We start from the raw sequence: 23751 nt of genomic DNA on the forward strand, positions 1-23751 counted from the left end.
TATGTATATGTATAACTGATTCACTTTGTTATAAAGCAGAAACTAACACACCATTGTAAAGCAGTTATACTCCAATAAAGATGTTAAAAAAATTAAAAAAAAAAAAAGAATCCGCCTGCCAATGCAAGGGACACGGGTTCAAGCCCTGGTCCGGGAAGATCCCACATGCCGCGGAGCAACTAAGTCTGTGCACCACAACTACTCAGCCTGCGCTCTAGAGCCCATGAGCCACAATTACTGAGCCTGCGTGCCACAACTACTGAAGCCCGCGCACCTAGAGCCCGTGCTCTGCAACAAGAGAAGCCACCGCAATGAGAAGCCCGCACACCCCAACGAAGAGTAGCCCCCGCTCGCCACAACTAGAGAAAGCCCATGCGCAGCAATGAAGACCCAATGCAGCCAACAATAAATGATAATAAATAAAAATAAATATGAAAAAGAAATCTTATCTATAAAAAAAAAATAATAAACCATTTCTAACCAAGAGTCACCTATATAGCCTTATAAAAGCTTGTCTTGCTTTTCCTATTTAATTTTTAGTCTATTTTAAATATATTTGTATCTATTACATAAAGTAGGACTGCCTTGAGCTTTGGGTCATAAAAGGGTCCCTACAGATTTTTAAATTTGCTTCTTTCTTCCAGAGCTCTAGGAACCTGAACAAGTTTTTTGTTAATTTCTTGGCTCAATATTCCTGCACTGTGCTAGTAGTGTAAATTCATTTTCCACACCTATTAAAAAAATTCACAAGTGAATCCTGATTTTGAACAAGTCTCTAGATCAGGACTCTGCCCACCATTTGTTTTTGTAAATAAAGTTTTATTGCAACATATTCACACCCATTTATGTGCTGTCTATGGCAGCTTTTGCGCTACAATGGCAGAGTTGACTGGTCTAAAATGGCAGAGTTGAATAGTCTACAATGGCAGAGTTGAATAGAGGCTGTAGGGCTCACAAAGCCTGAAATATTTACTACCTGGCCTGTTATGGAAAAAGTGTGCTGACCTCTGCCCCGGAGCTATACATTTACAGAAAACACAGGGGTCAAAAGAGCATGTTAAGCAATATTATAGGGACATAATCAGCAAATCCAGAAAGTGGGAGTTTCTATAGGACTCACAGTTCAGTACTTCTGCGAATAAATTGCAAAACAAAACAAAACAAAACAAAACAAACAGAAAAACGAGGGAGGGACTCTATAGACGAAAAGAGACCTAAAGTACATCTGCTAAAATGATCAAGAGAGGACCTTGTTAGATCCTGATTCAAACAAACCAGCTGAAATTTTTTTTAAACGAGACATTAGGGTACATTTGAATACTGACTAGATATTTGATGGTATTGAGGAACTATTGTCAAGTTTTTGACATGGTACTGTTATTAAGGTTGTTTTAAAAATTCTTACTTTCAGAGCTAGAAGGTGAAATATTTACACGTAACATATAGTTATATGATGTTGGGGATTTCCTTCAAAATAATCCAATAAATATGGGGTTGGGGAGAAAAATAAAACAAGATTGGCCAAAGTGTTGACAATTGCTGAAGCTGGGTGATGGGTATAAGGAGATTCAACATATGAGTCCTTCTTCTTTTGTATGTGTTTGACAATTTTTACAATGAAAAGTGTAAAAAAAAAAAAATCCATATAACGGAATACTATTTGGCAATAAAATGGAACCAAGTAATGATACATGCTACGGCATGCAAAGTGAAAGAAGCCCGTCACAAAAGACCACCTAGTGTATAATGCCATTCATACGACATGTCCAGAATAGGCAAATCTATAGAGACAGAAAGTAGATTAGTGGTTGCTTAGAGCTGGGGGCGGGGGAGGAAGAGTGATTGCTAATGGGCGTGTAGTTTCTTTTGGGATGATGGAAATGTTCTAAAATGAGATGGTGATGACGGTTGTACAATTCGGCAAATATACTAAAAAGCATTGAATTGTAGACTTTTAATTGGTGAATTTTATGGTGCATAATTGTATCTCAACAAAGCTGTTGTTAAAAGCCCTCTAGAGCGAAAGCAAAGAAAAAAAAAAACCACCTTATTCCCTAGCTCCTATAACTAGATCTGAAACACCCATGGAACCGCTCCAAACCAAAGGATTCAGCCAAAATTAAATGAATTCTCTTTTGCCCAGTTATCTGGCACACGCTAAGAAGCAGTGGCAGTTCCTGACCACCAGGCCGCCCTCCCTGGGTGTAGCTGGTGGCTGCCTGGTGTCCTGTCAGAGTGCTTAGATCAGTGAGTAACAGTGTCAAATTGGGATGGAATTAAACATGTCATTTTGAGTTGCTCAAGTTCAGTTGCACCAAATTACATCACTCAACTGGGACATCATCAAGTTTTCATGACAGAGAAAAACTAGTATGAACAGGCCTCCAATGCCCTTGACTCATGTTAATCCTCCACATGTGGAACTTATTCATCCACCAGTTAACCACTGAAAAATCCTGGCTGGGCCCATCTACCCTCTCAGGTTTCAAGAGACAAAAAATAAGTGACTTGCCCAAGGTATCACAGCCAGCTCAGGAGAGTCACGATAGCATCAGATTCCCTAAATTCCATCGTATTTGCATCACACTGACTTTTCCCAACCCCTGTACCTGGGTGTAGGTACTTGTATGTGTTGGGGAGTGTGGGACAGATTCATTGGAGACAGGGTTGGCGTCTACATTCTTTCCTTGGGTACAGAACAGCAGTTTAAAATGACCCTTCTCTGGGTTCACTGTGCCCCCAGCCCTAAAGACAGAGGAAAAGATTTAGGAAGCAGGTATGCCCAAGGACTCTAGGGGCCCTGACCACCTAAAGGGTAAGTGTGGGCCTCCTGCTCTATCTTCACAACTTCTGATAACAAGAAATATTTATGAAGTGTTTTTGGAGACCTCCAGGGCTCCAACAGGGCAGCCTTCAACACGCCCTTCAGCTGCATGCACAGGAATTTGGGGCGGCTGTAGCAGTTACTGCCAAATACTGGAACAGTGAAACAGGAGGCCCCTGCCAGTGATGGGATCCTTTTGCTCTCTTCCAGGGATAAAAAAAATTGTCCAGGGACCTCCTATGTTGCTAGAGAGCTTCCGACTTTGCAAAAAAAAAAAAAAGAAAAGAAAAAGAAAGAAAAAGAAAAAAAAATCCTTTTGACTTACAAAGGAGTCTTTCAAAAATAAAACCAACAATAAACTTACAAAGAAGGGGCAATGCAAAAAAGTAATGTCATTTTACTGAGAAGAGAATTACAGTTTAATTGGTGAATGTTCGATCTCAAACATGAGACCAGTATTTGCTCTAAAGCAAGTATCTGGTAATTAATTTTCACTGAATTTCTGAACTCTATGGAAACCTGTTTTGAACCAAGCTTTTTTTCCTGATCTCTATGTGATGGGCCTCTCCTAAGCAGGGAGATTTGGGGACACTATACTGATCAAGTTTTGGTGCCTTCTATTATTTTAAGCTATAGTCTCATGACTTGATCTGAGAATCGCCATACTAGGTCAGATTGATTGGCTGACAAGCCCAATATTCTGACTCTGAAAGTTATGCCAAGGGATAATTAGGAAATGGCAGATTGCCCTCAATAATGTCACCCTGATAGGATATGAACAGACACATGTCATACAGCCCACATTTCTCTTCCTGTATTAGTTATCTATTGCTACAATAATACTACTTAACAAACAACCAAAAATCTCAATGGCATGTGTTCATTGTTTACGTGCCTAGAATCACTGAGGGTTACCAGGCAGCTCTGCTGATCTTGGCTGGATTTGCTTACAACTCTGGGGGATTGGTTTCAGACGGGACAACTATTCCACACATCCCTCACTCTTTAGCTGGCCAACCCAGGCATGTTCTCATGGCAAAGCCAAAGGTGCAAAGAAGAAGCCCCACTGTTCAAGCCCATTCCAAGCCTCTACTTGCATCACGTCTGTTAACAGCCCATTGGTCAAAGTAAGTCACATGGCGAAGGACACAGTCACGTCACCTTCAGTGGGATGGCACTGCAAAGTGACATAACCCTGGGTGTTGATATAGGGAAAGGTAAAGAACTGGGTCCATAAATGCACTTAACCATACTTCCTTACCCACAGTGGATCTACAATCCTTACATTCGCTTAAATACTTCGAAAGCCGACTTATAGTTTTCAATGTCTCACTTTTTTAAAGAATGGCCTAGTTTTACAAGTCTTAACCAGTTTTACCACCTGTAACGTAAACAGCACCTCCTCCTATTTATTGTAAATTTCTCTCTTTTGAGCTTTCAAAGGCACCACCTTTCTAGTCTGAAGAGAGTTGGCCAATACAACTGGGAACACTCTATCCTTTCTTGTTCCCTCTCAGACTCAGTTTTTTTTTTTTCTTTTTGAGTCAGGCTTTGTACAGCTAATTCTGCTCTCTCTTCTAACTCTCTCTGATCCCCCTAAATCATTCCAGTGGCTCTTGGGGAACATGCTCCATTTCTCCAGTTCTTTCTATTGATAGCCACCACCAGCAGACCATATCTCAGCTTCCTGCTCATCTTGGTGCCTCTGGTAGCACCAGCTGCAGTGCCCGTTTCATCAGGGGATCTCAATATATGTGATAAGAGAATAGAAGAGCTATTGCTCTCCCTGTCCATTGCCCCCTCCCCAGGTAAATCCACACAGGTGCACTAATGCACTAACGCGCCCTTCACCATTGCTGGAGGAAGGAGATACTGGGTCCCCTGCTTGCTTCTTGCATTCAGATATTTTCACTTTTCTTTAAAGGGCCCATACTGTCTGCACTTTGACCACACTTTGTGGATTTGTGCCCTTTCATTTCTGGCCTTTCCTCTAATCAACCAGTGCAATTCAAAAATGATAGCACTTAAGATCCAGAGATGATTTCAACAAACATCACTACATCTCAGTGTACAACACGCCTTCTCAGCATGTGGGCGCTCAACAGAACTGTTACATGTCTCTTCAGCAATTATAACTCCCTATATCACATTCACAGCAATGATATCGTATGGTTCTCCCAGGCTCACAAGCATTGAGCACTATTTTGGTGGTTTTGTGTATTAACTGTCGTCACAGCAACCCTATGAGGCAAACATGAGTGTTAACATCGTTTTTCACAGGCAGAAAAACTAAGGCGCAGAAAGGTTCATTAACTAGCTCACGTTCACCCAGGTAGAAAGTGGTGGAGCCAGGGTTTGGACCTCAGCAGTCTGACTCCAGAGCTCTTAGGCATGATGCCGGTCGAACTTCACCACCACCTGCGGACCATTCGGCTAAAACTAACACACCACTGTAAAGCAATTATACTCCAATAAAGATGTTAAAAAAAGAGAGAGAATGAAAACAAATGCACAACGCACTTCAGGTACCTCCAACAGAGATCAAATAAAAAGTGAGAAAAAAGCAACAGTGAAGAGGTCTGAAGAGACGTAAGACCGAACTATGAGACAAGAAAAATGCTGTCCTATGACAACACTGGGCTGTCAAAATCTCCTGGATTTCTTTAAGCTTTAGAAAAATAGGGGGAAAAAAATCTCCTGAGGAATTCAAATGAGGCAGCAGGTCTCAGATTGGATCTGTCCAGCGAGCAGCAGTAATTTAATTTACATGCAACCGACTATTGGAAAAACTAAGCTCCTGAACTACATTTCTGAAAGAATGTATTGCTGTACAAGTGTCATAAAAACTTTTCTTAAATAATGTCACTCCATTTTCAGCACTGCTTTGGGATCTGTGAGGGAAGAAATCTCCTAAATCCTGGCACTTGTCAAACAAAACATCTTGCTTTCCCAGAGCATTCTGAGATTTGTCAGAACTGGTTTGATTATGGTTTTTCTTGGAGGGTTCTGTGGATCCCGTATGCTCTGGAAGTCCCTCGGAGCTCCGTGACCATTAAGGAAGGAATTCCCAAATCCAGCCTCACCTGACCCCTGGTAATCTTAATTACCGGCTAGCTCTTTCACTAAGCCTCCAGTTGCATTTTTTTCAGTTAATAGATCATTTGTAGAGAGTCTTTAGACATTCCTGTTGACATTGTAGGCTTGGGAAAATTATTAACTCAATAACTTATGGCATTGCTATGAACTGCTTTGAAGTCCTGACTATGATGAGAATTATGGTGGCAACTTTCTAAAGCATGTTCACTGGTTTCCAAGAATCTGGACTGAGACAAGTGAATTATTTTGTAACAATTTTCCAAATGAACCAAAGGTCAATTGTTCAGGCATCTGGGACTCCAGAATCAGAAATACTGAGGCAAACATCCAACCTCACAGCTCAGAGCATTTCTTTGATTTCCCTTTTCAGTTTCCTGGGCAGTAAGCTGATTTTTAAGAAGCAACCGATATCCCTATGTAGCTATAGGAGAGAACTCACCATCTTTTGGACATTCTCATCGGTAATATTGGTGTTATAATTCCAAGAAGCAAGTGAACTTTGATAAGACAGGTCTTCAGCTTCATGGTCAAACTTCTGCAAAAATGTCTTGGCCTGTTCCTCAGTGGTGGATTGAGCAGCAGTTACAGCAACAAGGCTGAGAAGGAGCCAGAAAGAGCCTGACATCTTTCTCTGTGCGCCAAGATCCCATTCACTGAACAACTTCCCTAGAGTAAAACCTCCTCATGAGATTTTCTCTCTCATCAGCCTTTGAACTTGGGTTGGGCACTGAGCAGGAAGATAAAAAAAAAAAAAAAAAAAAAGGAAGAAGAAGAAAAAAACAGTAAACAATCTGCTGAACCAACACAAAATTCATCCTGGAGAGGACAGATATGTAAACAGATTTTAGAATGATTTCTTAAAGTAAATCAAATAAAGAAATGTTATTCATTAATCCTAGAGAACCATAGCTCTCCTCAAATTTTATGGCCAAATCAAAACTTGTCCATTTGGTTAGTATGTTCCTTAAAATCTGTTAAAGATACACTGAAGGTGTTATGATTTTACAGCGACCAAAGAACTCTAGAATTAGGGGTCATGGGGGTAATGCTGGGACTTACACGTTTTAGAGACAATTCCATTAAGTCACTTCTCTCTCCTTCCTTTTTATTTTACACTCATATTCACAGAAACTCTCTATTTGGGTAACATTTTCCCTTCCTAAATAAACAACTTTGCCCTTGTCGCTATAGAATTCATTTTTTTCTGATAAATTTTAATTTCCAGGGCCATTTTTTAAAATTATAAGACCACCCTCCACTCCACAAGTTAACTCTCCTGATTTAACTTGGAAAAACTTAAAAAGGCTCCTTTTCTCTTTCTCAGATGATCATGCTAAACACTGGTTCTACGACTAAACGTCACTGTGTGTCTCCATCCCTTTCACTTACCTGTTCAAAGCTCGGTCAAGGTCACAAGGAAATCAGAATGCCACCACATGGTATGAAATTCAGAGAGTGTCCATCTCAAGTTCTGGTCATCCATAGCCATGTATCATTGCATAGAATTCAAAGAGACTTTAGTGGTTATCCTGTAGAATCTCAGGAGCTGGACCACTGTCCTCATTCCCAGGGTGTAGGTATGAGTGTCATAGGTAAAAGAGAGGAGCCACTTTAAATGGCAGGGCTCAGCGGCCTGCTTGACTGTGATTGTGAAACCTTCACACAGGGAAAACATTTCTTTACCCAAAAAACAAGTCTTCCAGGTCCAGGTGAAATGGCAGTAACCAAGCCTTTAAAAACAGTTTCCACTACTTCTCCTTATTCCAAAGTTGTACCTGTTATTGTAGAAGAGGAAAAAAATAATAAATAACTGTTTAAAGTGCGCTGCATTATAGTATCTCATTGAAGCATTACAACAAACCTAGAGGCAAATATTTTTATTGTCATTGTACAGATTATGAAACTGAGGCTCAGAGAACTTAAATAAATGACCAAACCTTACTCAGCCAGGAAGTGGTAGAGCCAGGATACGAATGCATGCAGTTTGAATCTAGAGTACAGGCCTTTAAGTTGCTGTCAAGAGTCTAAGAGCAATGATGGACGTGTAGATAAAGAGCAGCACAGGGACATGGGCCTTTGGTGACGATGATGGATTTGGTTCTGCTACATCAAAAAGAGGTGGATTCTGGGACTTCCCTGGTGGTCCAGTGGTTAAGAATCCGCCTTCCAATGCAGGGGACACAGGTTCGATCCCTGGTCCGATCGCTGGTTGGGGAACTAAGATCCCACATGCCGCGAGGCAACTAAGCCCTCAGGTTCTAGAGCCCGCGTGCCACGACTACAGGGCCCTCGGGCCACAACTAGAGAGCCTGCATGCCACAACGAAAGATCTCATGTGCCACAACTAAGATCTGATGCAGCCAAATACATAAATATTTTTAAAAAGAGGTGGATTCTTACTACCCTTGATATGAATCAAAAGACATGATCCTTCTAACAAATAAAGTAATTGACACATTTAAGCAATTATGATCAAGAAGGTTAAAAGAAAGTGAGCTGAGGGGATCAGTGCAGTTTCAGTCAGGCTCCTTCCACATTCAAGGAAGCTGAGATCCACTCGCTTTCACAGGCATTAAGAGAAAAACCGGTCAAGAGAAAAGGGGGCAGTGTGTGGGGCTCTGAACCAAGAGGTGGAAGGTTACTTTAATAAAAGCTGAAACACAACTCTATTCAGGTTGCTTCCTGAATGAAGCTCTTGGGTTCAGGAAAAAAATGGGAGTAGTCCAACTTCAATACACTGAGGCAGAAAATCAGATTAACGCGATCAAATTGAAATAGGGAAAGCAGGATATGAAATCTGAAAGTTAAAACAGATGAACAAGGAGCCTGAGATAACAGTGAGGCAGGAGAAATCTAGAAGCCAAGAAATTTTGAGGAGCGAGGGAAATAGGAGAATTTTGTCACAATAATTCTGTAGGAAAACTAGCTCACAATGGCCAACTGCAAGCGATGACTGAACTATTGGAAGTTTTGTTGACTCTCCACTGAGAAGATGCTGATGTTCTGACAGCTGCCCAGAAGTGTCCTGAGACCATTCTGAGAATGGAAAGAGTCCACTAAAGACCCAGGGGATGGGACCCAGAAAAACAATTGGCCTAAAGGAACAGATCCTCTGTGAAAGAATGAAGAACCAGAAAAAATAGGAGAGTGGAAATTGAGGAAACCTGTTCTATTTTTCAGAAGGGTAGATGGAAGAGTTTGGTCTTGACACCAGACAAAAACTATAAAATATCATTTTTAGAAGGCGGTTTGCACTTGGACAATATATATCTCTGGTCCCAAATATATATCTAGGGATTCACTAGGAACAAATAAGATGTTGCCTGCCTCATTTCCTTTGTATCTTCCATTTCAATAAGGGATTTAACAAAATGTAAAGTTCTACGACTAGCTCTAAATGAAAGAACCACACAGCACAGAAATAAGCAGTCCTCTGATCAACAACAGTTCATGTCCCAAACAACAAAAATCTTGATTCATGTATATAAAATAGATAAACAACAAGGTCGTACTGTATAGCACAGGGAAGTATATTCATCTTGTAATAACCTATAAGGAAAAAGAATCTGAAAAAGAATATATACATATATATGTATAACTGAATCACTTTGCTGTATACCAGAAACTAACACAACATTGTAAATCAACTATACTTCAAGTAAAAAAAAGAATCTTGATTCAACAATTTATTGGCTACCTACTCTATGCTAGGCACTATTCTAGATACTGGATATACACTAATGAATAAGACAGGAAAAGTTCCTGTGGATATCATATTATACGAGGTGGGGTAGCAGGAAGAAACAAGTAGCTGATGGTAAATACTATGGCTTTACAATAAGCAGGAAAGGAGGAGGGTGAATGATGGGGTGGGGCGAGAGGATGACATCTGAGCAAAGACCTGAAGGAAGGGATGAAAGCCACATGAATATCTGAGGGGAGTCTGATCCAGGCAGAGGGAACAGCAAGTGCAAAGGCCTCAAAAACATCAGAGGCCTTTGTGGCTGGAGCCCAGTGCACGGGGAAAGTGGCAGAAGGTGAAGATGGAGAGGAAGCTGTAAGGAGGGCCTTATAGACAATTGTAGGACTTTGGCTTCTACTCTGAGTAATGTGGGAAGACTTCAAGCAGAGGAGTGATCCAGTAAACGTTTTAACAGGATCACTCTCACTGCTGGTTAGAGAACAGACACTGAGGGGTAAGGGTATAAGCAAGGAGGTCAGTCAGCGAGCTACTACAGCTGCCCAGTCAAGCAGGGTTGAATAAAAGCTTAATATGAGCAATCAATCCAACATGGCTGCCACCAGAAAGCAAAGCCATCTTAGACTATCTTAGACTTTGTTACTAGAAGTATTAGCTACAAAAGAATTTAGAGCATCATGCTAATTTCTAAGACCCACAATTTTAGAGAGACACAGGAGAGTATCCAGAGGAAAATAAAGAAGAGAGTAAATAGGTCTAAAATAATGTCATTTGAAGCACAGCGCAGATGTGAGGAAGGAGACCCAGCATAGACAGCTCTCCTCCATCACGGGACTGTCATTTAGAAGAAGACTTAGGTAGCTTAACAGATTGACTCTGTCGCTGATTAGCTGTGTGACTTTCAGCCGGTGATATTTCCCTCACATCTAATTTCCTTATTTCAAAGCTGATAACCCTATTATACCCATCTCACAGGGACATTGTAACTATTCTATGAATTAACACATGAGAACACAGAGAAAAATGCTGGAAGCCTAGTAATACAAGCCACTCAAAGCGCGAGGAGCTGTATAATAATTAGTGGACTTTGAGAAGTGAGGGAGATTGGAGACTCGTCCATAAGGACGAGTTCTGTAGGAAAACTGTCATATTCTGAGAATAAGCAGGCCCCACGTAAGCAAGATGAAAATGCACTGCTTTGACTCTACTAGTTTTGCTTTTTTTTAACCATTTAAGGTAGACATTTTTCTAAAATACATTCCATCTAATCAGGATGTTGCCTGAACATTATTTTATGTGTTCTTTTTTCTTTCCAGATGACTCAGTGTCTCATCATCTTGGACAGCGTTTACTGACTAGGCTATAACGTGACAACATCTTCGGGGCTTTACATTAAATGGCTCCAAACAGCTTTATTGCTATTAACTGCTGTCTCTGCAGGTTCTGAATTCTGTGCCACTTCTTGAAGAACGCACTTTGAGTGGCCCTGCCCACCACGAATCCCCTCCCTGTTTCTGATTTGCTGTCTGCTAAGAGCTAAATGGAAACCAGATAACCATGGAGTTCAATCAGAACACTCCCTCTTCATAGTCTCAGACCTGAGGGTGGGTCTTCATTCTCCTCGAGCAAAGTGCATAGACTTTGAGATCCATTTTTCCCTTACTGCTCAACTTTCTAACCACTTCCAACTGAGTCATAAATGGTGAGGTTGCTAAATAGCTAAAGCAAAAATTTCCTCTAGCTCCCCAAGTTAAGAGGACAACTTTGGTCGGAGCAAAAAGAATGTTTTGCGTAATTTCTTATCTTAAAATTGAGAGAGTAATGTTTCTGACAGAAATAAGAAAGGATGTCAAGAATATAAAGTAGAGAGAATTTAAAAATCCACATGACCAAGAATGATTTGCCTTTAGTTCAACTGGTTTTGACCACATCTTTATCACACAAAGTGAATTTATAAGTACTTTACAGAAAATAAATAAGCTGACCCTTTAGCCCAAAGGAAAAGCTAAAGTTCTTTCCTGTTTACATTTCTAGCTGCATAGCTGTCCCTTTTTCCTACAGAGAGAGCAAAGATAATCTTCATTAACCAAATTGACAAATATTTTCAACAGACAGAGTTCACGTTTGTGAGGCCAAACTGTGGATTCCAGGGAGGTTGTACGGATTATTACTGCTCTGAATTTATAACAGTACAGTGCTTGCCATGTAACCCGAATTTATTCCCACATCCAGACTGTACAAAATAGCAGGTAACACTAGAGTCGCTAGTATAAATTTATATCTAGGGCCTTAGAAGCAAAACTTGAGCCTTTATCCTAAGTGAAATGAGAATCCATGGTAGAGTTTGAAAGGAGGAGTGACATGATCTCATTTACATTTGAAAAGCATCACTCTGGCTGCTGTATCAAGAACAGGTGGCTAGATTTTGAATACAATTTGAAAATGAAACCAGGAGGATTTTCTGCTCAATTAGATGTAGGCTGTGAAAGATAGAGAGAGCCAAGGATTACTCCAGGGTGTTTGGATTGAACAACGAGAAGGATGAGGTTGACATCAATGTATATGGGGAAGGTTGCAGGTAAAACAGTTTAGCGGGAAGAGTAGGAGCTCAGTCAAGGTTGTGAGAAATCCAAGCGAGGATATATACAAATCTTCAGTTTGGCTGCGAGCTCAGGGATGAAGATATAAATTTGAGAGTTGTTAGTCACATATGTCTTTTCAGTTAAGGCAAAGAGGAAAGGATCTTACTTCTTCAGGATCCCAGTGTGCCGGAAAGTATTACATAGTCCAGACCTCAAAAGGAAAACGGGATGGGATGAGAAGGAAAAAAGTTACTTGAAACAACCCTCCCTAGAGGAGCCATCTGTGGACTGTACAGGGAAGTGATAAAAGGGAGTTTCAAGAACTTGGCCGGAGCATCACATTTCTTGACTGGTTTACAGAAAAGAAGACACATCTCAGGAGCACAGGATGGTTGAGTTGAAGCAAGGTGCAGGTTCAGAGAAGGCAGCTGACATGATATACAGTCAGAGTCAAGTGGCTTACACCCAGTCCAGGTCAAGGCTGAAACACTGATGGCCACTCAAAGCATAGAAGACTCCTTCTGGAGCTAGCTCCTGCCTGTCAGCTCGAGTCTGAGGGTGACTGAAGACTTTTACACTTTGCTTAATACTTCCTAATTGGCTCTAAATATCTTAGAATAAGCCTTCATCCCTACTGACCTCTATCTCAGTCTGCAGACTGAGTGCAAGAGCCATGTTCTCAGATCCAACTAGAAATGTCACCACAAATACATAAAAACTAGAAGCTCAGTTGGGTAAGAGTCTCACTACTTCTTCATTCTTTGCCACTGACGACCCTCTTAAGGTTTGCCAGCCTGTCATCAACCTCATCAGAAATCTTCTTTGGCTGAGAAATATGTCAATGCCTAGAAACCAGAAACTGTACAACATAAATCCCAGGGCAGCCTTGCATCTTTTCTAGGACAGTCAGAACGTGGTAGATATTAATAATATTAATTTGGATTCCATCCGGAAAGGAATCAAGGCCTTATGGCCTTGGAATCTGGATAATGCCATTATGGCCCAAGATGTTATTTTTGGATTTCAGTTATTCCCAATGTTTTGACATTGCTTTACATAAGGTTAGGCAAAGCTTCAGCGATCTCTGCAAGGATGACATCACGAAGCAATCATGAACACTGAAAACTTGAGAATACACTTGGAGGAACTCTCCCACTGAGCATCCTTCTCTGCTCAGCCTTTCCCCTGGAGTTTGTGATTGGTACCGTCACAGGCTTTTTTGCCTCTCCTATTGTAATACTGGAATCTCCCTAAAATTAGCTGGGGAGCAGGAGTCAGTTATAGCTCGCTGGGATGCTTGATCATCTTTGGAAGCTGATTCAGCATCCTCTCTGAATTTATTCGGTCAAGAAGTCCTTAGGCCCAAGTTCCATACAAATTCAACATGAACCTGAAATTTGGGGATAGCTCCGACTCTTCCATATTATGTTTCTGGAAGATCTAGGACGCTTGGGAACATGGGGCACTCTAGAGACACTTTTGGTAGTCTAGATCTATGCCGACAAGCAACATACTCCTTGGGAAACTGGAAAAGCAGTGGGGGAGGGCAAAAATCTCCATATATTCCTCAGCTGGGATTTCAACCTGGCACTCTCCCTGAAGACAGAGCTGCTGCTTATCAAAAACCAGAAGTAACAAGGCCCAGGACAAGGCAAGGCATTGGGTCAGGCCCCAAAACACCCATCAGTGAGCATCAGGCATCGGCAAGCCAGCATCCTAAAGAGCTCCACTGGAGGCACAAGCCTCTGACGGATATGGGGGTGCTGTGAGGCAGCTGCCAGCTAGAATAGTCATGGGGTAAAGGGGAGTGGCAGAATGGATAAGAAATGACTCACAGTGTGGTTTAACTAAGAGAGGACAGGAGAAGGAGGAAAAGTGAGAGAGAGGAAGAGAGGATTCTAGGGCATTAACTAGAGCATACAAGCCTGTCTTTATAGATTTCAAATCATGGTTAATATTTATATGCCAGGGACTATGTTAAGCACTTTACAAGCAGTATCTTCTGGAATCCTCACTGTCACCCTGTAAGGAATTCTGATAATTTCCATCTAATAGGATTATAAATGAAGACTTAAAGAGGTTAACTAAAGAGCCTAAGTCTGATTAACAAGTACAGGTGCCCACATTTTAACCCACTATTTACCATGATGCTCAGCTAATCAGCGAGAGGGCTTTTTTATCTTTCATTATAAGATATTTGTAGTAGATTGCAAAATGACTTCTCTACTCCTCTTTGTATCAACACCTTTTATAATGTGACTTTGCAGTTTCTTCCATCAAGATATATAGTCTATTTCCTTCTTCTTGAATCTGCTTTGGCCAATGGCATGTGGCAGAAGTGATAGTGGGCCAGTCCATCCTTTCTCTCTCTCTCTCTCTCTCTCTCTCTCTCTCTCTCTCTCTGAAGGCTGAGTAGCTATCAAGTGAATAAGCCTGAGCAAGGGACCACTGGAGCAGAGATGAGACAACCAAGCTGAGGCCATCCTAGACCAGCCAGCCCCCAGCTTCCCTGGCAACTGACTAAAGATGCATAAATGAGAGCAGCTAAGACCAGAAGAATTTCTCAGGTGAGCCCAGACAAAACTGTCAACCCATAGACTCATGAACTAAACAAATGGCAGTTTCTTCCTGTGAATCTCTCTCTTTTTGAATGACTTTTTTAAGACTAAGGGAAGCTTTCTCAGGGGACTAGCATAGTTGGCTTAGACTAATCAAGATTTACGTCTGATTCATGTTGGAGAATGGTAGACCTCCAGCTAAACCTGGTTTTGCCTTAAGGGAGTAGGAGGGGATGCCTTTCATATATGTAATATAGGTCATGCGTATTCCACCCACTGTAGAATGTCCCACTATTTCTGGGATATTTTCTGTAGAGATTTCATTCCAACCACGAGTGTGGGTTCTTATGAATTGCAGGCACAGAAGTCAGAGCTTGTAAGATCTTCCTGAATTGTGCCTTGGTCTGGAGGGAGTTTCCACCTCAGTATCAATAGCATGCTGATGTCTCTACCCACTGAATATATATGATATAACCAAGAAGAGTGGGCAAGAGGAGAAGAAAGTTCTAATAGGAAAGAAAAGATATTTTCCCAAACCACTACCCAATTTTTTCCAGGGATATAGATCCCCTCAACAGTATTAACAACTACTTATCCAATAAGTGAGATGGAGGAGAGAATGCAAATCATATAGAACACATAATCTCTGGCTCATTACATCCTGTGTTACTGGGAAATTTTACTCAGAAGACACAGATAAAAAATGATGGAACAAATTCTGATTCGTAAGAATATAAAACTTTTCATGATTTCAGAGAAATAGGAGGTCAGAGTGAGCACAAGGAGTCCGTCAGGTAGGCTTCACAAAGGAGATGAGACTCTGAATCATAGAGACTAATACTACTAAAAATAGTAACAGTAATAATAAAATCCAAACTCTGTTGAGTGCTTATTATGTGCCAGGCAGAATGTAACTGCTTTACATGTGTCCCCACATTTAATCCTCACCACAACCCTATAAGGTAAGCTCCAGCACCACCCTCATTTTCTAGATGAGGAAACTGAGGCATGGAATCAAGATCACAAAGCTGGAAATTAATAGAACCGGGGTTGGAACCTCAGCAGTCTGACTTCATGCCCAGACTCTTTGTGGTCAGAAAGGGCTTTTCGAAGGAATTCCTGTTGCACACATGGAAGAGAGGGACAGTCAAGGCATAAAGAAGCATAACAGGTGTGGCTGGACAGCTTGAAAAATGGTCCCACAATGACATCAAACTTGCACAAGTTACAAACACAGTTCCTCCTTGCACTCCTTTTACTGCATTCATCTTCACAATTTTCACTGAAGGGAGACCAATGGTGCTCTACCCTCTTTCGGTGAAAAGCTATGTTTTTCTCAGTAGGGTGAGAATGTTCAGGAATAGAGAGTAATTAGAGATCATAGGTTCACAGATGACAACCTCAGATGGTGTGGCAGTCATTTTGTTCTCTTCAAAGCAAATCTATATCAGTAACAAAGAGCAGCGGCTCTCAACCAGGATGATTTTGCATCCCAGGGGACAAATGACAATGCCTGGAGACACCTGGGGTTGTCACCACTTGGGGGGAGGGTGCTACTGCATCTAGTGGGTAGAGGTCAGGGATGCTGCTAAACATTGTACAATGCATAGGACAGCTCCCCACAAATAAGAATTATTTGCCCCAAATGTCAAGTGTGAGGTTAAGGGAACCTGACCTAGATAGACAGCGCTATGAACATATACTCTCAAGAATCATGTGTGTGTGATTCCACCTCCTTACATCTCAGTCAGGGCCAAGCAGAATAGTAAATTACCTACTCCCAATAGCAAAGCTGCCAAGACATTTGAGCACAAAGTAACTAATCCTGTTGAGACATGAATATGTGTGCATTTGCACTAGTCTCAATAACAAATGGGAGAAATAAGGAAAAAATAAAACAAAATATCGATACAAATAATTAGCCCTGACTTTAACATGACAGGGGAGAAAACTAACACTTAAAGCATTTACTGTAGATCACCTTGCTGAGTGTTCACAACCACCTTTGTGGAAGTTGTTACTTTCTAAACACTCAGCATGATCAGTAACTAGCTCTATGTCACCCAGTAAGAGAACTGGGATTAACCTGTCAGTGTTTTCCATTTCAACTCCTGCCTCTTTCCGTGGGATGTGGTCAAGTTCAAAAGAGCTAGTAAGGGCTTCCCTGGTGGCGCAGTGGTTGAGAATCTGCCTGCTAACGCAGGGGACACGGGTTCGAGCCCTGGTCTGGGAGGATCCCACATGCCGCGGAGCAACTAGGCCCGTGAGCCACAACTACTGAGCCTGTGCGTCTGGAGCCTGTGCTCCGCAACAAGAGAGGCCGCGACAGTGAGAGGTCCGCGCACCACGATGAAGAGTGGCCCCCGCTTGCCGCAACTAGAGAAAGCCCTAGCACAGAAACAAAGACCCAACACAGCAAAAACAAATAAATTAATTAATAATCTCCTACCCCCAACATTTTCTTTAAAAAAAAAAGAGCTAGTAAGATTGTTGAAGAGGAAGATAATTATGATTTTTAAAAATAGATGAAAATGATGTAGTACTTCTTCCTTGAAATTTGTTGACGTCAATATGTAGGAGATATTATCCAGACAGCTCTGTCTCTCCCAAGTAAACGACAGGAGGAAATGGGCTGAAAGGACATGATGGCAAGAATTCAAGCTTAGTCTTAAGGGAGAATCGCTTGACAGTGGTCAACACTGACGTAGACTATTGAAGGGTGTTGTGTAATCTTTGTCTCTGGAAGGTTTCATAGGCTGAGGAAGGTTTAGGAGGGTTTGAAATTGGCCTTGACTGAGGGGGAGGACATGGCTGGGCAGAGCTCCAGTTAAATGCTGCTCTGGGAAAAAGAAAAAAATAATGAAAGGGGATGAAGAAAGCCTATGGGACTAATGGGACACCATTAAGAGAAATAATGTCTGTATCATTGGAATTCCAGAAGAAGAGAGGGAGAAAGAGGCAGAAAGACTATTTAAAGTAATAGTGGCTGAGAACTTCCCAAACATGGGGAGAGATTTGGACATCCAAGTTCTCAAAGCTAATAGCTCACCCCAAAATTTCAATCCAAGACAGTCTTCTCCAAGACACATTATAATAAAACTATCTAAATCAAAGCCAAAGAGAGAATTTTTAAAACGGCTAGAGAAAAAAATTTTTCTCTCATACAAGGGAACCCCCATGAGGCTATAACCATATTTTTCAGCAAAAACTTTGCAAGCTTGGTGAGAAAATGGGATTATATATTTAAAGTGCTGAAAGAAAAAAAACTGTTAGCCAGGAATACCTTACCTAGCAAAGCTGTCCTTCAAAAATGGAGGTGAGATAAAGATTCTCTAACAAACGAAAGTTGAGGGAGTTCATCACCAGTAGACCTGCCTTACAGGAAATGCTGAAAAGAATCTTCAGGCTGAAATGTAAGAGTTCAAATTAACAGCATGAAAACACATGAAAATGTATAACACACTGGTAAAGAATTCAGAATACTCTAATACTGTTAATATGGTGGTGTGTTAACCACTTAACTCTAGTATAAAGGTTAAAGGACAAAATTATTTAAAATAGCTATAGCTACAATAATTTGGTTATGAATGCACAATATAAAAAGATGTAAATTCTGACATCAAAAACATAGAAGGGGAGCGTAAAAGGGGAGAGTTTTTGTATGTGATCAAAGTTAAATTGTTATCAGCATAAAATATTCTGTTATAGCCCTACAAAGTTTTATGTAAGCCTCGTGGTAACCACAAAACAAAAAGCTACAGTAGATTCACAAAAGATAAAGCAAAGGGGACCAAAGCATACCACTATGGAAAATCATCAATTCATAATGGAAGGCAGGAAGAGTGGAAGAAAGGAACAAGGGAACTACGAAACAGCTAGAAAACAGAGAATAAGATGGCATTAGTAAGTCCTTACCTATCAATAATCACACAATGTAAATAAATTGAACTCTCCAATCAAAAGACATAGAGTAGCTAAAAAACAAGACCCAACTATATGCTGCCTACAAGAGACTCACCTCAGTTTTAAAGACACACAAAGTGAAGGGATGAAAAAAGATAACTCATGCAACTGGAAAGCAAAAGAGTGCAGGGGTGGCTATACGTATATCAGAAAAAAGTAGACTTTAAGTAAAAAAATGGTAACAAGAGGAAAAGTACGTCATTATATAATGATAAAAGGGTCAATTCATCAAGAAGATACAACAATTGTAAATATATGTGCACCCAACATTGGAGTACCTATATATATTAAGCAAATACAGATCTGAAGAAAGAAGTAGACAATGATATAATAATAGTAGGGACTTCAATACCCCATTTTCAGCAATGGATAGATTATCCAAACAGAAAATCAATAAGGAGACATTAGACTTGAACCATACTTTAGATCAAATGAACCTAACAGACATATATAGAACATTCCATCTAACAAAAGCAGAATACACATTCTTCTCAAGCGCACATGGAACACTCTCCAGGATATATCATATGATAGGTCACAAAAGAAATCTTGGCAAATTTTAAAAGACTGAAATCATACGAAGTACCTTTTCCAACAACAGTGATATTAAACTAGAATTCAATAATAGGAAGAAAGCTGGAAAATTCATAAGTATGTGGGAATTAAACAACACACTCCTGAACAACCAATAAGTCAAAGAACAAATCAAAACAGAAATTTAAAAATATCTTGAAACAAATGACAATGGAAACACAACATAGCATTATCTTTTTTAAGACATTTTTCCAAAAAAACCCATACAGATGGCCAATAGATACATGAAAAGGTGCTCAACATCACTAACCACCAGGAAAATGCAAATCAAAACCACAATGAGATATCACCTCACACCTCTTTAAATGGGTATCATCAAAAAGACAAAAGATAGTGTTGGTGAGGATGGAGAAAAGGGAACCCTTGGGCACTGTTGGTGGGAATGTAAACCGGTACAGCCACTATGGAAATCAATACAGAGGTTCCTCAAAAAGTTAAAAAATAGAACTACCACATGATCCAGCAGCCCCACTTCTGGGTATATATCCAAAGGAAATGAAAACAGGATCTCAAAGAGATATCTGCACTCCTGTGTCTATTACAGCATTATTCACAATAAGCAGGATATGGAAACATCATAAGTGTCTGTCAATGTATGAATGGATAAAGAAGTTCTGGAAATGTAGTGTACAGTATGACGACTATAGTTAACAGTACTGTATTGTATATTTGAAAGTTGGTAAGAGAGTAGATTTTATAAGTTCTCACCACAAAAAGAAAAATTGTAACTATTTGAGGTGATGGGTGTGTTAACTAACTTTATCGTGGTAATTATTTTGCAGTATATATATATATATATATATATAAAACAAATCATTACGTTGCACACCTTAAACTCACACAACGTTATATGTCAATTATATCTCAATGAACCTGGAAAAAAACATGGTGTGGAAATACACACACACACACACACACACACACACATATATATATTGAACTATTATAAGTCATGAGAAAAAAAAGAAATTCTGCCATTCGTGACAACATGGATCGACCTTGAGGGCATTACGCTAAGGGAAATAAGTCAGGCATAGAAAGATGAATACTGTATGATCTCATTTTCATGTGGAATCTAAAAAAGCCAAATTCTTAAAAACAGAGAGTAGAGTGGTGGTTGCCAGGGGCTGGGGTGGGGGAAATGGGGGAGATGTTGGTCAAGGGGTACAAACTTCCAATTATAAGACAACTAAGTTCTGGAGATTTAATGTCAAACATGTTGATTATAATTAATGATACTATATTAAATACTTGAAAGTTGCTAAGAGTAAATCGTAAATGTTCTCACCACAAAAAAGGAGATGAGGGACTTCCCTGGTGGCACAGTGGTTAAGAATCCGCCTGCCAATGCAGGGGACACGGGCTCGAGCCCTGGTCCGGGAAGATCCCACATGCCACGGAGCAACTAAGCCCGTGTGCCACAACTACTGAGCCTGTGCTCTAGAGCCCGTGAGCCACAACTACTGAAGCCCGTGCACCTAGAGCCCGTGATCTGCAACAAGAGAAGCCACCGCAGTGAGAAGCCCACGCACCACAACACAGAGCAGCTCCCGCTCACGGCAACTGGAGAAAGCCTGCATGCAGCAATGAAGACCCAATGCAGCCAAAAATAAAAAAGTAAATTTATTTAAAAAAAAAAAGGAGATGGTAATTATGTGATGTGATAGAGGTGTTAGCTAACACTATGGTGGTCATCATTTTTTGAAATCTATATCAAATCAACATGTTGTACACCTTAAACTTACACAATGTTATAGGTCAGTTATATCTCTATAAATCTGAGAAAGAAACAAAGGAAAGCAAATGCTGCTCTGAGAATGAGCCCCAACCACAGTCCAAATGGAGCTTCTCCCCCACTCCCCTCCCCACCCCTACCTCCCACTCCCTGTGTAAGGAGGCCAGCCCATCCTCCATTACATCTCTAACAGCCTGACCTGGTGTGTCCTCTCTCCTTTCATTTCCAACCCTCTCAGGACCTCATCTCTCCCAGCCCTTTATAATTCGTTTTGAATGGTTAGATCTAGGTGGTGGATAAGTGGGTGTTCATTATACTACTCCTCCACCTTTCTTTATGCATGATAATGTTTATAATAAAAAAGTAGCAGGAGATGTACAGGAACTGAGGGCAGATCGTGGAGGGTCCCATCACCATTTAGAGAGGTTGGGTTCTACCTAGAAAGAGATGGGTAGAGAGGAGAGGCTTAAGTAAAGGAATGATATCATGGTTTGACTTTCCATTTGTTTTTGTTTTTATTTTTGTTTTGTTTATTTCGGGGTTTTTGTTTTTTGTTTATTGGGTTTTTTTGGCTGTGCTGTGCGGCTTGTGGAATTTTAGTTCCCTGACCAGGGAATGAACCTGGGCACTCGGCAGTGAGAGTATGGAGTCCTAACCACTGGACCACCAGGGAATTCCCTGACTTTCCATGTTAATAGGACATGTCAGGGTTTTCTTCCTCCATTTAAATCTGACTCAGTATAGGATGAGGAAAGTTGCAATTCTGATTGCAGTTTTACCAGAGCCACTAAAATGTGCCTTTCATTACTCCAAAGCCAAGTATAAATAGCAAATGACCTAAATCAAGCATAGCACAGGAATGGCCAACAATGATCCAAAGAGCTATACAAATGCTGAAGCAAAAATATAATCCTTATTTAAAAAATTTTCCAGTTGTGAAACACATTCAATCTGTTTAAGACTCTGATTTCTCTCTATGCCACTGCCCATGGTACTGTATTTGGTTTGGACCAAGAATAATCCTGGCAACTACCCTGCACATTAGCCAGTCATGGGGTTTCAGGCACCCCAACCCCAGCTCTTCTCCTCCATTGAGGACACGGCTGGCATGGCACTGATGACATGTTTCAAGTCATTCCAGGAAGAGGAGTTGAAGACAAAGTCCTTTTTAAACGGAAATAAGCTAAACATAGAACAATACAGTTAAAATATGGAAACTAAAAAAATCAGTTGCTCCAAACCCTCTAACAACATGTGAACATTTTAAAATGCTGCATGACTTCAGGTAAGATACTTAAATTCGCTCAGCTGTTTCTTCTTTTGTTAAGTCAGATTAGTAATACTTGCTTTTGAATAAAATAAATAATGAGAAGCAATAAAAATTCATGAATAAAATGGACCTTGTGAATAAAACTTTTATATTCTTTATAAAAAGTGTTATTGAAACTATTCAACTTGAGTCCACAAAGAGAAGAAAAAAAGACTGATTTAGGGAAACTATTTTACCATACAGATATTCATATCTACAATGACTAAATCTTAACTAAGATAATCTATCTATCTGGAAAGAAACACAGGTCTGACAGGGAGGTGGTGAAAGGGAATACATAGATATTTAAGGCATCTATCTGGATTCTCAACACAAAGTAAAAATGAACTATAAAACTATGAGAAACATTGCCAAGTGCCCTGATTTCTAGCCCCCCACACCCTCAATTCTCCCGCAAAGGACTCCTGTATAATCCTTGGAGAGGTTTTATAAATGGCTTTTTTCCCCCTGATCTATTGGAATGGGCTGTGGCAAAGCACTATATTTGAAACCGTAACCTGAGGCTTTCGGCAATCACTGTACTACTAAAATGAACCTTGGTATTCCCCTTTATAGATAATCAGATGATAATCTAGCAGACAAACACTATAATATATGATGAGCTTCAGTCATCCTTGGAATGATGGCAAAGATATTAACATTGCGAAGCCTCCGTCACTTTTGAGCAAGCAGATTTTAGTTCCTGCATTCATAGGTTCAAATTTTCTTTAGTTCCTCAGAAAGTACGTTAGATTACCTGGAATTGTGCTAAATAAAAGTCAAAAGGTGGAGGACCTTCCAGGTGGCGGAGGAGTAAGACGTGGAGATCACCTTCCTCCCCACAAATACATCAGAAATACATCTATATGTGGAACAACTCCTGCAGAACACCTACTGAACGCTGGCAGAAGACCTCAGACCTCCCAAAAGGCAAGAAACACCCCACGTACCTGGGCAGGGCAAAAGAAAAAAGAATAAACAGAGACAAAAGAATAGGGACGGGACCTGCACCTCTGGGAGGGAGCCGTGAAGGAGGAAAGGTTCCCACACACTAGAAGCCCCTTCGCGGGCGGAGACAGGGGGTGGGCATGGGGGAAGCTTCGGAGCCACGGAGTAGAGCGCAGCAACAGGAATGCAGAGGGCAAAGCGGAGAGATTCCCACACAGAGGATCAGGGCGACCACCACTCACCAGCCCGAGAGGCTTGTCTGCTCACCCGCCGGGACGGGCGGGGCCTGGGAGCTGAGGCTTGGGCTTCGGTCGGATCGCAGGAGTCCGGGAAAGTCTGGAGCTGCCGAAGAGACAAGAGACCTTTTCTTGCCTCTTTGCTTCCTGGTGCGCGAGGAGAGGGGATTAAGCGCGCCGCTTAAAGGAGCTCCAGAGACGGGCGC

The 23751-nt window shown here is 40.9% G+C and overlaps 1 protein-coding gene across 1 annotated transcript in view; it reads right to left on the bottom strand.

Moving 5' to 3' along the window:
• ACE2 (angiotensin converting enzyme 2) overlaps positions 1-23751 on the bottom strand; it is a 97063-nt gene that overhangs the window by 45010 nt on the left and 28302 nt on the right. Inside the window, exons 2-5 of the mRNA XM_055086327.1 lie at positions 23552-23651; positions 18049-18166; positions 7310-7695; positions 6360-6647 (exon numbers count right to left, since the gene is read on the bottom strand). Of these exons, the coding sequence (XP_054942302.1) occupies positions 6360-6545 (186 nt within the window). The 5' untranslated portion in view covers positions 6546-6647; positions 7310-7695; positions 18049-18166; positions 23552-23651. The remainder of the gene's footprint in view (positions 1-6359; positions 6648-7309; positions 7696-18048; positions 18167-23551; positions 23652-23751) is intronic.

The sequence above is a fragment of the Physeter macrocephalus genome, chromosome 7 (assembly GCF_002837175.3).
Source record: "Physeter macrocephalus isolate SW-GA chromosome 7, ASM283717v5, whole genome shotgun sequence".
Lineage (NCBI taxonomy): Eukaryota > Metazoa > Chordata > Mammalia > Artiodactyla > Physeteridae > Physeter > Physeter macrocephalus.